This window comes from Balearica regulorum, chromosome 1, assembly GCF_011004875.1.
Source record: "Balearica regulorum gibbericeps isolate bBalReg1 chromosome 1, bBalReg1.pri, whole genome shotgun sequence".
Lineage (NCBI taxonomy): Eukaryota > Metazoa > Chordata > Aves > Gruiformes > Gruidae > Balearica > Balearica regulorum.
In genome coordinates, this window is record NC_046184.1 from 118,693,273 (window position 1) to 118,712,047 (window position 18,775).

Below are 18,775 nucleotides of genomic sequence, written 5' to 3' on the forward strand. Positions count from 1 at the left end.
GCAGGGCTGGAGGTGCATGGTCTCCTGGGTTCCTTGCAGCTTCAGGAGACAAACCAGGGCTGGCTTTTGCGAGCAGGATTGTGTCCTAGGCCAAGTAGGACAGTGTGGCATTCAACACTACTTAGAGGGACCCCGGCCAGCACTGCAGCAGGGGGTGAGCACTGGGCTGGGGGCCACTTGTCCCTGGGGTGAGCACACTGTCACCCATACCACAAGGACCTGCTGAGGGGATGGGAAACGTGCAGGCTCTTCCCAGAAGGAGCAGCAGGATTGCACCTCCGGTGTGGTACAGCAGCAGCGTAAGGTCAGGCTGGGGCAGCAGAGCAGGAACAGCGTGGTCTGCAGTACTTTTCCAGCCTGCACTGACTTCATCTCCTGCTCTCACACACCTCTGTGTCTCCTTCGACTGCCCTGCAGGGACCAGGCTCAGCACCACAGCCTACTCCAGGCTAGGGAAAGGGGCACAGCCCAGACCTTCAAACAGAAACTTCAGGGAGCATCTGAAACACGGAGGGCATCCAAAAATGTCCTGTGCCTTCAGCTCTTGCTGGCCACCCACCTGTAGCCCAGGAGGAGAGACATGAGGGGAGAGGGCAAAGAGACCGAATATGACCTGTGTCGTAAAACATAGCCCTCAAAAAAAAGAGTTATAAACCACTTGGCAAAACCCTGTAGATCACTCAGTACTATAGAGCACTCGTGTGGGGACGACAAGATCATGGGGAGACTTTTCTAGGGAGCATTAGGGGCATGGAAACTACATGCACACATGCACACACTCTTCTGCTGGCATCTGAGGGAAACCCTGACCCATGCCTGAGGGTGCTCAGCCCTCCCTCCTGTGGGGAGAGGGGGCACAGGGGCAGGCAGGGGGCATGCAGGGCTGCTCGGCAGATCACTGCCTGCAAAAGCCCCAACCCCGCAGGCTTGTGCCCCAAGATGAACCCCACCGTAGGAGGAGTGCAGTGGCCTCGCAGGATGAGAAATAAGGAGGTTTTTGACTTGGCGTCCCTCTGCCCCGGCGCCCCTTGGCGTAGGCAGTGCTGGCAGCCTACGAAGCTTTTGCCCACAGCCCAGAGATGTCGAGCGCCAGAGCTGCCGGCATGGCTGCGGCAGTGGATTTGGTCCCGGCCTGGCAGCCCGCCTTGCCCACTGCTCTGCAGGAGCACAGCCAGAGGAGCCCTGCCCCGGCTGGGCTTTCAAATTCACTTACCAGTTCCTGTATTTTTTTAAACAGATTTTTTTGGTTTTCTTGCTGAAGAGAAAAATGTCCAGTGCCTTGCACACCCACAGCTCTGAGAGCAGCCTTGCCTGTAGGGACTGATCAGTCAGGGTGTCCAGCTGCCCCTGGAGCTGTGGTTTCTGGATCTCAAAGCCTGAGCTAAGTGACAGGAGGAGTTGCAGGAGCTGATTCAGTCGGTCTCTGTGTACCATGAGGGAGGGTCAAAGTGGAGGCACGAAGTATTTGCAGGCTAAGCCCAGCGGGCACTCCTGTACTTAATTCAACAGTCCAACAAACCATACCACTCCTAGAAAATGTTCAGGTCACATCTTTCTATAGGAGGTGCAGGGCACTAAGCCTGAGAGTCCCCAGAAGCCTAATTATGAGGCTAATTGCATAAACCATGCCAGGCCCAGCAGGTGTTTGGGAGCACTGCTCCTTCCCTGGAGGCCTGTCAGTTCTCTGTATGGTTCACAATGAACCACAACCCTGCCCAGATCGCTTGTCGGTCAGACAATGCCACAAGCACCCAGACCTTCCTTACTGCCTCATATTATTGTTCAGGAAACCCGCCAGCACCTTTACAGTCTGCGAGAGTGCTTCTCCTTACAGATGCTCCATAGCCTTGAAATAGGTGACTGCCCGGCCACTCGTTGGCTGCTGCTACCCTGAAGGCCATAAGAGGCCCCAGCAGCCCCACAGAATGGGTTAGAAAATGAATCCATGGGCATTTTTCATTGAGGTCCAAGAGCCGTAAGGCCCGTATTTCCTGTGGGAGAGCTTGCTTGGGGAGAGAAGGTCACATTTGCACAACATGCAGGTGTCAGACCAAGACCGTAGACGTCATAGTCAAGGGTACTCAAACACAATCGCAAATCTACATTGTTGTCCAGCTCTTTCTCTTTTCAAGACCATTCCAAGCCCCACCATGGCGACATGAAGCTATCAATCACAGTTTTGAAAAGTATTTTGGTAAATTATTTTTTCTTTAACAGTGAACATTTTGTATGGCTACATTTTACTCTGACCGCTGCCTTTGCTGGAGGCTGGGTTACCCCCAGGGATGTGCACTCAACTTCAAGTCCTTCTGAACGAGTGTGATTTTGTTCAATGACAAAGCACCAGGGAAGGATTTCTGGAACGACTGAGGGACACGAATCCCATTGCAAATCTATCAGATTTGAGAGCCTAAGCTACTTTGGGTCTTTTGGAAACCTAATAATCAGTCAGCTAGCTACATTTTGCCAGGTATTCTGACTAAATAAAGCTGCTCTCTCTCTTCCAATGTCTCTACTTTTACGTTGTATTGTGCCAAAACTGAAGAAAAAAAACATGTTAGACCCCAATGACTCTCTATAACATAATTATAATTACAGTAAAGCCCACCAGACATTTCTGAGAAATAGATGACTGAGCCACAAACCAAACGTCTCGGCTTTTAGCCAAAGTAGGGAAATGGAAATGCAACAGTAACTAGGAGCACCTACCATGTCTCAGCTCAAGAGCTATTCCAGTAGTTATGGTGGAACATCACAAATGTTAAAGTAGTGAATGGTTTCGCACTCATAGACTGCTACGTTAAAACTTTTCACTGTGATCTGCATCTGGTAGGAAAAGGAGAGCATACTGGGTTTGGCACATAGCAGGAGACATACACTGTATGCATGAAACTTTACTGGTTTTTGGTATACAATTAAAATAACAAGAATGAACAAAACCATTTACAGAATGCTAAGCCAGCATTTTATACAGCTTATGACAAAACAACAGAGATGTATTGTCTGATGCTTTTATACAGTCTGGAATGATTTATTATATACTATGCATTTAGCATTGCAATACATTTAATTGTTGAGGTAAGTGGTTAAAGAAATGAAAAATGCTGGTTAGTTCATTTTGCATAGCACTCATCAGTGATTGGAACTGGTATTACATTCCCAGTGCAAATTACCAGCATTGGCAAGGCTATTTTGCAGCTGTTCAGTGTGCAGTCTACATAGTAATGAAGTCGTGACATGAAATGTTTGTGGAAATTGTAATGAAATGTTAGTTGAAAATATACTAAAGTGGCAAGTGTAGAAAGAGAAATGAAGTATAACATTTACAAACTCCACTGTCTCCTCGGCTCAGGCGGCTTCAGCTGTTACTTTAGCCCAGACGTGCTAACCTGCCTTCTCCTACCAAACTGCACATCACAGTTGCTCTCCAGCATCTCCTTTGGGCTCAGTACTTTGAATTAAACCTGACCTTCTCTTATTTTTAAGCCTTTTTTGGCTCTCTTGAACCTCTAAATTCCCTAGGGTCTATGATCTCCTTTTCTTCCGCTTTCACCTCTCTTTCTGTTAACCTGTTAACAAATCCAGTTGCTGTTTCCTTCCCCACATCACTCAGATCCATCTTTCACTTTCCATGCCCATATGGGAAAATAACCTGTTAGGTTATTTCAACCAGGTATTGAAGCCTTCCTGGCATCCCCTGACCACATGCAATTCCCCTTGCCCTAAGCAGGAGGAGAGGTTGAGCTAAGTTGATCTCCTTGGTTGCTGCCTTCACGTTAGCCCATGTTTTGATCCTCGGTTGGCTCTCTGTTTACTGACAACTCAGATCTGATCTCATGTCACCATCATCAAATCAGATCTAACACTTAGCACCAAGTAATCCTTGCAAGAATGTCTTAAAGGTCCACTTATTATATCCCTTTCCATAAATTGCTAAGAAGGGGGCCAGTGCCATGACACTTTGCTACTCCCTCTGACAGCACTTCATAACTCTTTTTCTTCTTTCCCTCTTGATTTTGGACTCCTTCTCCTATTTTTTTCCTTCCCTTTTCCAAGCCCAACTGATAACAGCTCTGTCATTTCCATGTATCCTTAGTTGTATGCCCCCTTTCCTGTCACCTCCTCCACTTTACTCTTCCAGGAACAGCCAAGGTAACAACCTTTTTTCATGCCTTTTTGAGAATCAAGCCCTGGTCTGCTCCAAAGGCTGTGTGCCACTTGCTTGAGTCCTAATTTTCTGTCTTTTCCTTGGAAATCCGTGGTGGGAGGTTTACAACTTGCTTACAACCATACAGAACCACCTACAACTTTTCCATAGTTGTAACCAGCAGTCCTTCAGGGAAGCAGCAGCCACTTCAGTCTCTTGGGGAGCCAGGCTGCGATCTGTCTATCTGCGTCAGCATATGAGCCCATCACAATGTCCAAGCACCTTCTACGCATTTCCTGGATTTATCCTCAGAGCATGTTAGAAGCAAAAAACAATCCCACCCTCCTTCCTTGAAGAAAGAGCTGAAATGGAAAATGTTCAGCTAGTCTTGGTAGAAAATACAGCCTCTTCCAGCATTTATTAAAATAAATTTCCAGTATTACGTATTTAAAAATATAAGCACTTCAAAGCAACGTTAGTCATGGTCTGTATTTACCCTATCCAGCACAATAAGATCCGACTCATGGCTGGGTCATCTGAATGCCATTCTCATCATGGGAAACTGAAATACATCGATGTACCAGACTGGTGCTTTTGGGAACTAGATGGCATGGGGTGATTTTTCAACCATAAGACAAATTAATATTTTGATTTTCCCTTTTTTTTCTTCCTCTTGTATTTTCACTGCAGTCATGCAGGTGAACATACTGCTCCCTAACCCACAAGGGAAAAGGGACATTATTTTAAAAATTGACCATTTCAGTGGTCTGTGCTGTTGCAGATGTACTGGAAAGCTTCACAAGACCTCCAGCTCTTCTCCAGGAGGGTGCAGAAAGGTGGTCTTTGAAGCCCTGTATCATTCCTGGCAGTCCTGTGATCATGTCTCAGGTGGCCAAGGGGTCTACTTAGCTGGTTTGCTGATAAAAACTGCTAGTTTTGAAAAACTGTATGAAAGAATTGCGTTAACGACGTGTCTAAAACTTAAAACTTGTCTTTCATATCCTCTTAGGACTGCTTTGAAGTCTAAAAGGACCATGGCAATCATTTAGCCCAAGTGCCTGTTTTAAGAACCTTATATCCATTTTCTTCAGAGCAGCTTTCAAGTTTCCAGTGAACAAGAATTACACCTTCATCATGAAGAAAATTGGAAAAGTGTAGGCACTTTTTTTTGCAACATTTCTCATGATTATCTAGTATTAAGCAGCATCACACTGCTGGGTGCTCTGTGGATGTACATTTTCTGCCTGAAGCAGCTTTCAGCCTGGCTGGGACACAGACAGAACAGGGCCAAAATAAACACTGCACAGTTGGGCGAGATGAGCTGGTGGAATCAGTGCAGCAAGTTTGCAAAAATAATTTGGAAAAAACTTCCTAGTGGTCTGTTGGTAGTGAGATCTGAGAAAGGGAGGTTTTTCAGTTCATGAGAAAGAAACTGATCCAAACAAAGAAGAACATGGAAGTCCATTCAGAGCTGAAGGGGTGAAGGATCTGTTAGCTGCTCAAGGAAGATCTTTCAGCCAGGTGAGGCCACAAGCATATTAGCTGCTTGACTGGGGAGAATGGCACAGACTCCAGTGGGAAGGAGGTGGCAGTCAAAGAAGTCATAGATGGAAACAGTTTAGACAGCAGGAGACATCAGGTCTGCCCGTGTAAAGAGGGGGGGGGGGGGGGCGGGAGAAATAAGAAGGGCCCATTAACAATTATCAGAGAAGAAGAGGGATAGGTTTGTGAAGTGGAATATGTCTAAGTTTGGCTAACATCCAGTCAAAGGGAGCGTGATAACAAACTACAAATATTTGGAAAGCCATAAACATTGAGGCAGGCTAGGAACTCTGGAGTGTGATGCATGGGGAGCGTAATCAGAAGAAATTGCAAAATACAAAAATAGCAGGAAAACAAAAAAAAACCTTTGACAATGAGATGTATTAGCCTCTGCGTTAAGGGAACGGGTGGAAATACCCTGGAATTGAGACCTTTTCAAATGAGAAGAAGGTTAAGGAAACTTCAGTAAGTATACAATAGAAAATAGTTCTGTAATCATGAGGGGGATGGATGGGGTTTCCCAAGTAGACTTCCTCACTACTTCTTCTAGGATTATGCACAGAAAACTGTTCTGCCCCTTATTCTTTTATAAAATATATATGGCCCAATATTCTGGTACACAACCCAAGACATTTTCTGAGCCTGGTTTTGAGAAGTCCTCACTCCACTGATTGAAAAGTATATCTCAGGGCAATTCCTAGCCTAACCTGCCTATTTACTTTTCTTGAAAATATGGCCTTTCTAAACAATGACAGCCATTACATTTTGAAACAACTGTCCACATTCCAGTTGGCCCAATATCCTCATTAACCAGCTCACCAAGGAGTCCCCCTTCCTCAAGTAAGGCTCTCACTGGGTCATGCATCTGATGTAGGCTCAGCTGCCAGTGCCTTGAAGGAGCGGTCAAACTGCCCAAGGGGCGGTGGTGGAGCCAAGCCACTTTGGAGGTTGCAGCTGAAGCCTGGAAACAAGCAGGGAGTCAGGACAGCCTTCCGAGCAGCCTCGTGTGCTTCCTGAAAATGGGCTTACCCACAATTCATTTTCATGTTTTCTCTTGCTGAAATCCTGGTGTGACCACTCCTGTGGTCTGCACAGAGGTCAAGACATAACCAGAAGGTGAGAAGCATGAGGGAATGCATAGCCAAGAGCTTCATGCCTGAGCAGGTGTGTGTATATGCAGTGTGCATTATGGAGGGAGGGCCATAGTGCTAATTAACCAAGGGGGATGCTTCACGGACTCCTTAGCCCTTGCCTCCCTCAGTGTAATGCCAAGTGCAGGAGGGTGGCCTCCTCTGAACGCTAAGGGCTGTGAGCTCTTAGCCGTGGTCTGATGAGAAAGGACTCTCCAAACAGCCCAACACAGCAAGGGATGTGACAACTCCAGTGGGGGGAAAAAAAGAAGAGATTTTACCAAGAAAACCTAACCTCTGCTGATCTTCCCTTAAGACTCATAATGCAAGTGCTGTAAAATACATCCTTCAAAGGCTTTTTTTTATACTCACTAAAACCAATTCAATATCAGGGGAACTATCTTTAACCAGAATGGTGAAATTTGAGCTTCCTAGTTTTACTTTAAAACTCTTCTCACCATCACTTCTCATGTTATAGTGTAACTTCTCAGAAAGATGTGTATTTCTTGGTAAAAGATAAGCACACGTGTATCTAAATTTCAGGAAAAATATAGCTTCTACTTTCAGAGCAGGCCTCAGAGTGCTATAATAAGGTATGAAACTTGACTGACAACTGACTTTTTAAGAGAAGTCCTAATTTGAACAAAGGGCCGAAGTTAACATGACCAAGGTGTACAAATGTGGACTCATCAGGGCCATGTTGTCCAGGCACCCAGGTGTTTAAATGGCAAACAGATGGCATGTTCAGTTGAGGTCTTGGGGTCTGGCTGAGCCTCACGTGAATGTCTCTCATGGTATGGAGGCAGAGTTGCTCAGCTTCCCTGAGCATTTTGGCTGTACTGGGCCCATCCCTTGTCATGGTCTGAACTGGGAACCACTCCCTAAAACTCTGGCCTCACTCTGGTCTTCCTGGCTCCCAGCAGCAGGACCAGAGCAGCAGAGACACTGCCATGGGTCCACTGCCTGTTTTGCCTCTGCCAGTGCCCTGGGACACTGGGCTGGTCCTTACCCTACAGTAGGAAGACGCCGTGGGGTGGCTGCCACCCCTGGGATAGGGAGGTCCCGCAAGTAGCACAGCCACCTTTCCCAATGCAGCAGCAGTAGGGTCTCTCCATCCTCCACTCTCCTCTTCATCCTCAGGGTTGCAAAATCCATGTTTTCCAAGGCTCATGGAAAGTTGTGAGCTGGTCGTGGGGAAAGGTGTTGGTCTAAGATGGGTGTCCTGGACTGGTTCGCCAGTGAGCCATGGCCTACTGTAGAATTTTGCTCTTCATCATGAGGGGTCTCCATCACGCCATCTGCTGTGACTCCATCCTTGTCCCAGGATTTGGATCCTTTCTTTTAATATCAGGATGTTGTTCCCATTGCACATGATAGCAGCCCGGCAACACAATCTGGAAATCCTGCAGCCAGCTCTGTGAGAACTGGGGATGCTTTGGAGGCCTCCAGGAATGTCCTTGCCAATCTAAACAAAGACAGTTGTTTTATCTGGATTTTTAAGTGTTTAATTAAAAGGTGGTTCAACAATACACTTACCATTTTTTGAGTTGGAAGTACACATGAAGTAGATAGCAAGCATCTGTAGATGTATTTCCACTGAAAGGCAAACTATTATTCTTACAGTCAGCATGTAGGTGTGCCTGCCACAACTTTCTAAAATAGTGAGTGACTAATCTTTTCCAAGAGTTCAGTTTTTCTAACCTTTCCATGAGTTTTTATTTTTTAAGAGATACAGACTTACAGTGCTTATTTCCCAAACGATCACAAGGCTTATGATGCCACTGCTCAGGTCTCAAACATTAGTAATATAATCCTGTGCTTATAAACTGCCACCAAGACACCCATAACACGTGACTCTGGCAAGTAGGCTCCTATTGCACAGCACCAATTAATGCTCCACAAAACGGATATGCAGAACATTTGCTATAAAACCTGAAACCACACCCATTTTGTCTGAAAAAGAGACAAAAGAACAGGAAAAAAGGGATATAGTTGGAGGTCTGAGCTGTCTGGGGTCTCTGCAGTAAACGCTGCCTGCTGTGGAGAGCCACTCATAAATGTCAGTGCTGATTTTCCAGACCAGTGCTTCAGCTGGTGTTGCAAAAAAACGGAGTCATGCCATTAGGCACCAGATGTAGTTTTGGGGCCCAGGGTACAGGGTGGGAAGCCTCTAAATCTAGAAGAGAAAGAAAACATCCTGCCCTGTGTAAACAGCCAGGATGGACTGCAATGACAAATTAACGAGCTAACATACACTCCATTCTAAAGTGAGGAATAATGGAAGTTATTCATTATTCACTTTATTTACTAATAATGATACAGTATGCATTAATAGCAAGGGGGCATGGTAATTCAACATATGATTCAGTATGAAAATACATCTCAGGCTGAGATTATGCTGCATGATCTGGTGGCAACAAAAGATAATTTCTGGGTATCAGTATTCTTCCTTAGAGGCCTCCTTAAGACTTAATTTTCAATCTTGGCCATGAAGTTGTCAAAAAAATTGGGAACAGCTGCAATCTCTGGGCAAAAGAAGCTCAGGACAGGAATGGCAAGGCACTGTTGAAGAAGGGTTGCAAGTATTTTAGCAGAACTGTCTGGAAAAGAAGATACACAGCACCTGTCCACTTTGAACTTAGGTTAAGCATTGTTATTTGCTCCTACATTTTCATGATTGTCAGATTTCACAAAACAAAATTTTAAAACAAAATGCCTAGCATATTTTAACATGGTGAGTAGGAGATCTGATAGGCATGTCAGGCACTAAAAATGCAAATGCAAATGCAAACTACAGTGTCAATCTGAATTGCCATGCTAGGCCAAGCTTATTTTATTACATACATTCTGCATTCTAAGTACTAATATGTTCATAATGTAAACATTAAGCATACAGAGTTAAAATTCAAGGCCACAATATTTTTGATTGTCCCTTTTTTGTGTCTTTGGTTGGCCGAGATCAACTCGTAGTGTATAAATGCATAAGTTATATAATAATTATATAAAAAGGAAAAAAATAACATTGACTTGTATACTTCATTCTGACAAACGCACAGCGTTCGCGACTCGATAAAGAAAAACTGGCGCCCGCCTAACAAAAATACTTCAGGATTTCTGATTTTGGCAGTCAGGGGTTGTCTCTTGCTTTAACCAATAGAAAACAAACTCCCTTAATAATGATGAGGTTCTAACTGGTAACTTTTAAATATCAAACACAATTCCAGTTTTACTTTTTTTTTAAGAGATGCATATTCTGATTTCTGAATTCTTCTGCTTTTCCCTTCTACTTTATTACTATAAAATCAAGTCTGTTCCTCCTGTTATACTGGGAATGGTATGATACTGAGCAATATGTTTCACAAGTCCAAACAAGTTCTTCATAGTCCCAACGCTACTAAGTTTTCAGTCTTTTCAGTCTCTACTGTTAAAGAAGTTTCTTTTCTCCCATTCTCACCACCTTCGTCCTCCTCTTTCTCCTTTCTGCTGCCTCTGTCAGGTGCAGGCCTCTGATCTGCAGTCATACACTTGCCCTCCAGCACATTCTCATTTCCAATGTTTGGCTCAGGGTTCCTGGTAATACTGTCAAGGAATCTTAAAGTTTGGGTTTTCTTCACAGTTTGAGTAGCTGATAACACTCCGATGAATGGAACGCATTTGATTTTAACTAAAACAATGCTGTTATATTCCAAATCAGCTTCCACACTAAACCAGTCTCTTGTTGATATGTTTCTGTTTTTTAAATACAGGTAGGGTTTGGGGTTTTTTTTTTCTTTTTTTTTCCCTTTTGCCCCCTCTTTTGTAATGATTCATATATTGTATGTTAGGTCACTATAGACTTATCCTTATATTGCCGTAGTATAGTCCCAGTTTTGCACTAGCAAGATATCGAACTTTACACATAAGCTTATCAACTTTTTAAGACCACTAGCTTTTGTAGGCTTTCCTTATCATTTCATGCTTTTACCTACAATAGTCTATTGTTGTTTGGTCCACAGAGTCGATGCACATATACATTACATTTTAGTATCTTAATACTTCTTGAATACCTCCTTTAAATCCCTACTACAAACAGTCTTTTTGACATCTAATTTTTTTATGTGTTTTCTCCCAGCCAAACCTTCACTTGTCTCTTTAGGCACTTTTAATTCATGTACTCCAATAAAGTTCATTGCAATACATCAGGGACTGTATCCCAGCAAGAAGTGTCTTTGCTTTTTCTGGTGTTTCTTTTTTTTCCCCACTTAGTAGTAGGTGCCAAGATGAGAAGGCATATGAGCAGCTGGCAGCCTGGTATTGGGGTAGATACCTCCAGTTGGTGAATTCCAGTACGGATTAGGGGCAGCGAAAAAGCTGGACGATGTTACAGGCAAAGCAGGGGGATGGGGAGCTACAAAGTTCATCTTCTGAGGGTGCGCATGATAGGAGCTCATGTAGGGGAGGTCTGATGGGTATTTGTACATGGATGACTCAGGGGGGTGAGGCTGGAGAGCCTGAGCGATTCCGTGGAAATCAAATTTGTAGGCGTAGCGCTTACCATGAACCTTAGTCATAATATTTTTATCATAGTAGTAGCGAAGCGCACGGCTGAGTTTGTCATAGTTCATGTTAGGCTTGCTTTTCCGCTCCCCCCAGCGCCGAGCCACTTCATCAGGGTCGGTCATCTTGAACTCCCCGTTGGTGCCCTCCCAAGTGATGCAGTTGGAGTTGGAGCTGTCTGAGAGGAGCTCCAGCAGGAACTGCCATAGCTGTATCTGCCCGCTCCCTGTGGGGGGAAATGAAATAGAAATGTCAGGACTAGTGACTAATAACGTTAAGACATCAATTCTTCCAGGCTCTCACACAGGACCCTACTAGGAACTGTTGCAATGTTCGTTCCTAGTTCTTACTCTTAACTAGTCCCCTTTCTCCCAGCTCTGTCTCATGAAATCCTAAAGAGCAGAGATAATGGTAATGTGTCATGTTTTCCCTCATCTGAGTGGCAGAATGCCATTACATGGAGATTTAGTAGTTACCTAATGTCATTCAGTGCGGACAATTGATGGGGAAATAATACAGCACTCATTTAGGAAACTAATCTCTAAAGTTCAGGACAAACAGCTTTCACTTGCGTAACATTTTGCTTGTTCTCACAGCATTATGTTGCAACTAAATGTTCCCTGCTATGGAATAAGCCTACACAAAATGGAGAAGTTTAGAGAAAGCTGGGCTCATGCCAAACCATATCATTCATTTGCAGCATTTGGGGAAATGCAGAACGGAAACTTATTAGCTTGCTGTTGCACTGCATACAACCATAGGGCAAAACATTCGCAAGAACAGTGAAAAGGTCCATAAAATACATTCTTGTCATCGTTCTGTGTCAAACAAGTTTAAATGATTATTGAAGTTAAGACTTAAAACATTTTTGTAGGTTTTTTCTCGCTCCTCCGCCAATTTCACCTTAAAAAGAAAATAATTAATCTGCTGTCAACTTTGCAGAAGTGCGTTGCCCAGAGTTATGGGAACAAAATTTGAGCATTTTAGGCAATTGAAAGTAGATTTCAAAGGGCCTTGCCACTGATATTCATGTTAAAAGCTTAGCATTTCTTAATAAAGCAGCACTGAAATGATGCAAAATACAGCTGAAGCAGCTTGCAAGGCAATCTGTTTCACAAGCACAATGTCAGCAGAATTTGCCAACCAGCTTGTATGTGCTAACTTTCAAGTACATCTCTGACCAGGAATCAGTTGGGTTTCTTTTTTTTTTTTCCCCCAAACCAGATACATGGGTATAATAAACAAGCTTTTCTTTAGAATGCTTATAGTAGCGAATTATAATATCAAGCTAGAGTAGCATCTGAAATCCATTAGCAGTTTATACTTCAGTGCAACCGAAACCCATATTCGTTTAAATGATATTTATCCAAACTGTCCTTAATGAATTTCTTCTGTTCCATTAACATGCATTAAGTAAACAAACAAACAAAAGAATCCATGGTATGAGCAAGGCATGCAAGTTTTAATACACGGAACATAACAAGAGGATTAGCCTTTGAAAATCAATAAACAGTTCAGCACTGGACAAAACACAAATTTTTGAATAAGCAATCCAACATATGTTCTAACATAAACACTTGCCTTCCAAATGTAATATATAGTCCTATGAAAATAAATGGTTGCTGTCAATTTCCTTTTAATGAGAGAGTAATTCCACCAATTTATAAACACACAAAACATGTCAAAGCACAGGAATGATGGTGTGTACGAATTCCATATCCAAACGTTAAAAAAGCGTCCCAATCTAGATCATGTTAGTGTTTTCCACAGTAATGAAGGCTACCAAATGGACATATGACAAAATTGTAAAAGCCAAGGTTTACGAACAAATTAAAGGGAGGTGGGCCCCCACTTCCAGTTAAGATCAGTGTCACCTGGAAACCCACCGCCTTAGGCCATTTGGAAAATCCTGTTCTTAATACTCACTTAATTGCTTTCCTATGCCATGCAAAACTGTTTAGAAAGTTACTCTAGAACTGTGCTTGATGTCACTTGGGATAAAGTGAAAGGAAATGGAACGATATTTTGGCATTTTCATGCCTTCAAAAGCCATACAATCCTTGTAAGAAGAAACATTTTTACTGGGGGTTGAGGAGACCTGCAAGGTAGAAGAAGGAACACAGTGCCCTGTGGCTGTTAAAGCAAGGGAAACAGGAAGTGGCATGTACAATGTCAATCCATTGTGGCAGATTATGATGTTGATTACGGTGGTGTACAGCCACAGTGTGTCCTGTGGACTCAGAGCAGCAACAGTGAAATCTGCACAGTTCACAATCAGTGTTATTAACTCACTAAAAAGGTTCCTGTCTTTAGCTAAAATATGTCCACAATGCGCCCTGTTGCCACTTTCTTAAAGTGGGAGAATATTTTTGAAGCGTTTAACCCAATTATTCTTTGCAAATAGATTATGCTTTCCATTTCCCCCCCCCCCCCCGTATATTTATTCATACCACAAATTTTCATTTGTGAAGGTCAGTATGGCAATGTCTTGTGGATTAACAGAATCTGGGACACATACAACGCAGATCGGTATGAGAGTCATGCCCCTCTGGAGGGGTACCTGGAGGCCAGATGGGATATCTTACAGCACTTAACAAAACCCCAATGTTTAGGCAACTGAAGTGAACTCCTATTGATATGAGGAGTCCAAATAGCTCTAATGAAGTATTTGACTGACTGAATGTAATCATCTACTCTAGGATGATTTGAATAGCTCTCTACAGAGAGCTGTATTAACTACATCTCCAATGAATATCATGGGAAATAAGACACCTAGCTCATATGCAGACACCTACATTAAGAGACATGAGTTTATGTCTTTTAATCTGTGACCTCAGTCCCACCCTTGTGTAATTTAGCAACCTAATCCTGCAACACATTGGGTATCATCAGCTTCCACTGAGTCATATAGAAGAGGGGTAAAATCAGTCACATCACCTTCCAGGTTTGGCCTTAAAGCTGAAGTGGGGACACTAGCAGTGAAGAGAAATCCTCCTAAATCAGCAAAATCCCTTCTCACCTGGATTTGCAAGTCGGCTGCTGGTCGGTCCAAGAATCTGATACGGATCTACAAAATTGTGAAAGAAAGATTTAAAATCATGTAAAAATGATGTCAAATATTTTAGGTGTTATTTTTTAACCTTGTAAGGGGAAGTGTATACTACCTGATGGGACAGCAGGTTCAAGACTGGGGAGAGCGGTTCCTCTCTCTGCATTGCAGTATTTGCATGTTTTCTCTTAAAATTGGGTGTGCAAGTGAACAATTGCAAGGATACACATTTGCCTTTTGTACTGTATTAGTGTGTACAAGCATTTATTCAGACATACTAACTTCGGCCCAAAAGTATTCTGATTCCTACTTAAATAAAGTACACCTTTTAAGACTATCGATCCTTGCAGTGTGCCAGGGCCCACAGGCACAGACAGGGAATGGGGTGAGAGTCCCCTCCGCAAAGGACAGCAGCCTCTCCTCTTACAAGGCCACATTCGTTTTCCCCCTGCTGCTGCTAACTCTTTCTGTGCCAAAAGAACCTCCAGAAGAGGACTGAGGGTACATGGCTGAAATGTGGCCAGGTCGATTCTTCTTTGTCACCAGAGTCCAGTGAGGGATCCCCTATATTAACCTTGCAACTAGCGTTTTCAGAAGAGCCCGTGTCAGCCACACAATGCCCGCAGCATCTCAATGTTTTCCTCAAGGGATTCCCTCCAGAAATGAAAACTTATTTTGGCCTGAATTGAAGTACAACAGGAAAAAAGGGAAGACTGTGACAGAAGTACATAAGCCAAAGCCATGGGCTGCAAGCGCAGCCTGGAGCCCCTTGCTGAACGACCCTGTTGCTGGGCTGCCTCACCTCCGGCCAGCTGCTCTCAAACGTCCGCCAGTTTTACAGCCAAGAAGATAATCAGGTTACATTCCTTATACCATTTAAATAATCTGTGCAGCTCACACAGCGCCATTAAACGGTCCTAAGGACTTACATAAATCATCAGTGTATTTCTTGAAAGATTCTCATGGTTGGAAGGCCAGATTAGATAAAACGCTATTTGGGCAAAAAGCAGTATAATACTTCCCAGGCAGCATGCATATGAGTTAATGAGATGTAGTCATGCACACAGTCTTATTTAGCTATAACAAAAACCAGAATAATGATTTGAAATCCATGTGATAAAAAGAGGCTTAGAGTCTTCTGAGCTAAGAATATGCTCCAAATCTCTTTTATTTCCTACTTCTACTCTTTTGCTGTTAACAAAAGCCATAACTGACTCAGAATGTCTGTAGTGCTTTCTAGCTACCTGTCCAAAACACAGTCAAAGTCACAATAAGGGATTAAGTTCTGCCCTGTGGATTAGCTGCTTTGAAAACACAAAATGCACCCATTTTGCAAAACTACTACTTTACAAACTCATAAACTTCTTTCTCCTCAGTTTCACAATAGACTGAGAACCCTTCTAATTTTCCTGTTTAATTTCAGGAGCCCAATTCAAATAGGTTTCTGTGGGCTGTAATCCATTTTCATTTCTTTGCTCATGCAGATTTTCCAACCGCTAGCATTTCAACTACCGTGGAGCATATGGTCTTTTGACATCCGTACCTTCCACCTAAACTATACACAGGTACTTTGTTTGACAGCTTTTTCACTCTGCAAGGTTGTCACTGCCATTAAACATTATTAAAAGCAATTTTCAATGGCCATGGGAGCCTTCTCAGATCAAGCTGTAGAGCCAACTCATACATGTCTGGGGATTTAACAGCTACCAGCTGGAGATCTCGTTAGTGGTCTGAATCAGATGTTGCAATTTGTTTCTGGTTGGTAGGTCAGAGCTGTCCTTCTCACCACGTTCCACAAACCCTGTCACACCCAGGCACAATTCAAACAAAATGACACCCACCTAACTGAGGACGCTGGTCTTCTGTTTTGGGAACTGTTGAGGATGATGGCTGAGTAGCTGAAAATGGAAAAACCCACGTAGTTATTTTTCCAGTTTGAAAGGTGGTCACCAAACCTGGGATAGATCACAGGCCTGGGACTCCTGCTGCTTACCACTCAATGACAGTCACAATAGGATTTAGCTTTATAAGACTATATGGTCATGGACTTGATGAAACCTAAGTTCAAGGAAGGATGTGGCTGCCTCAGTGACTACACCCAGTATAGCCTACACCCAGCTAACAGGCTTTCCAGCCAAGGCACAGGTAAAAGTCCTCCAGAGATGAATGCTGAGGTAGCTCCCATCAGTTCACTTCAGAGTCTGTACAGGTTGCACCAGATGTGCGTTAGGCCCACAGGCTAGACATATGCAGATGCTTTTACCTTTTGACTGAGGACTGGGGTGGGTGTGACTCGTCCATGCTGATCTCCTGGCTTGCTCATAAGGCAAATCTGCAAAGGAAAAATACACTGATTCATGCAGATACAGTGTAAAGTGTTTATGTCCATAAAGGGCACATTTATAGGGGACTCACTGGATTGGAAAAATTACTGAAATAGGAAGGATACTCTTTGTTAAAACCTTTATTGTTTTTATTGTCTCTAAAAATAACAGTACCACATTGCCCTCTGCATTACTCTTTAGAGGTGCCTGTTCTTGTTATATGTCTGAACTGCTCTGAAATAGATGGTACAAATACTCTATAGAGTCCATCATTTCCAAAGGGTGATAGTACTCCCTTTGGTCCCCTTCCTCAGCCCTGGACACCAAGGAATGACACACACTGCTCATCATTGACAATTTATGGTAGAGTCTTGTAGGGAAAGTCCCCCAAGAGGTCAAAGCTCAGATTAAGCATAAACTGTGTACCATTCCCTCCCAATCTCAGCAAGTAACAGTATTTTATTTTAAGAAGATAGACATTAGTTGATTTAATGTGCCATTCTTTGCTAGTCTGTTGCTGTCATCCTTTGAGATTAACCAAACCTTATAGGTTGAGTTTGAGAGTTGCCTTTTCTGCCACCTGGTCATAGGCAGAGATGTGTGAGACGAAAAAGTCTTGGTTTTGTCTGCTGGAGATTCTTCTAAACAACTGTTGTATGTTTGTGTTTGCACTAGCTCTCATTGCCATCATGCATTTTATTATGCTCTCTCCATGATATTATTCCTCATGCTTGGAAGTGCTCTCTTCCTCAGATGCATCTTCTGGTCTCACTGTCATCATTCAGAATCCAGCCTTTTGCGATAACTGATTGCTGCACTTTGCCAATCTTACTAGTTTCTCTTCTACTAGTCATTTCAAATTATAAATAATTAATTTTCCTTCACTTTCCCTCCCACACCCCAGTATCCTCAGAGATCTTTAGAAAAATAGCATGTGAAAACAGGGAACATGCTTAAATGTTAAACATGTATATGTATACATATTGTATTTCTTCCAAAAAGTGGATAGCTTTTTGCATGCTTCATCTATTTAAATATTCCTTTCTGCTCCTTGGGACAAGCTTCCTTAACTTTATGTATCTAAATTTTTGTTTACCTTTCCTTTAATTCACTCATTACTTCTATTTCATTTAAATGCTTTAGCATATAAAAATGAAGAAACTAAACCATAAAAGCTTTCTTCATAAAGTATATGTAGTAAAATCAAATATTTGGTTTATCCTTTTAAATCTTTTGCAGTTGTCTGTGCTTTTCTGTGGCTGGCTTTAACACATTAGCTAAAATTGCTGCCAAAATCAGAGACTTATGTAGCCTGCCCAGGATCTCAGGAAGGTAGCAGTACCCACCTGGTTGAAATAAGTTTGTGAGGATGATTTAATTCTTAACAGTGCTTGTGCTTTATTTTAGAAATGATGTTTGGAAATGAAACCATTTAGGAAGTAAAGAAACAGTCACAGTCTGACTCTCTGCAAAACAGATGTATCTCTGCCCATTTCCAAGCACTATGAGCAGAAATATTGAATGGAAATAAAGTGTAATGTGAAATTCACAACAAAATTGCTTTTCATTTACTTAGTCTGTTTGGCTTGAGGAGCAGACTGGCACTACCAGCACTGTCATCTCCTGGAATATTATACTTCAAAACTTTGCTTTTGCTGAGATATGCAATTTATCTTTGTATTGCATTCAAATGACCACTGATCTTTTATCCCTGATTCCTTGAGGACTATTCCACAGTATTGTCCTTCAGGAACTCAGAGAAAATAATGTGAAATGTACAAGTGCTCGTCACTGAACAGAATACTGGTGTGCTGGTGAATCATTGTAACATCCAGAGGTCCTGACCAGGTTGAGATCAACACTGCTATTACAGCCACCTCATGGCCTGAGGACTTTATCATCTGGCAAAAAAAAAAAAAAAAAAATCAGAAGGACTCAGGTAATGTTTCCAGGGGTTCCGAGCTGTGTCTGTACAGAGGGGGACAGGGCTCAGCTGTGGGCTGCCTGCATGTATCTTGTCCAGTCCTGCCTTGCCTGGCCAGTTCTC

The 18,775-nt window shown here is 42.9% G+C and overlaps 1 protein-coding gene across 8 annotated transcripts in view; it reads right to left on the reverse strand.

Moving 5' to 3' along the window:
- Positions 1 to 9,099: 9,099 nt before the first annotated feature.
- ERG (ETS transcription factor ERG) overlaps positions 9,100 to 18,775 on the reverse strand; it is a 152,296-nt gene continuing 142,620 nt past the window's right edge. For all 8 annotated transcript variants that reach the window (XM_075772010.1, XM_075772029.1, XM_075772000.1 and 5 more), the window contains 4 exons: positions 16,668 to 16,736; positions 16,246 to 16,302; positions 14,375 to 14,422; positions 9,100 to 11,581 (listed from right to left, as the gene is read on the reverse strand). In XM_075772010.1, the coding sequence (XP_075628125.1) occupies positions 11,061 to 11,581; positions 14,375 to 14,422; positions 16,246 to 16,302; positions 16,668 to 16,736 (695 nt within the window). In that variant the 3' untranslated portion in view covers positions 9,100 to 11,060. The remainder of the gene's footprint in view (positions 11,582 to 14,374; positions 14,423 to 16,245; positions 16,303 to 16,667; positions 16,737 to 18,775) is intronic.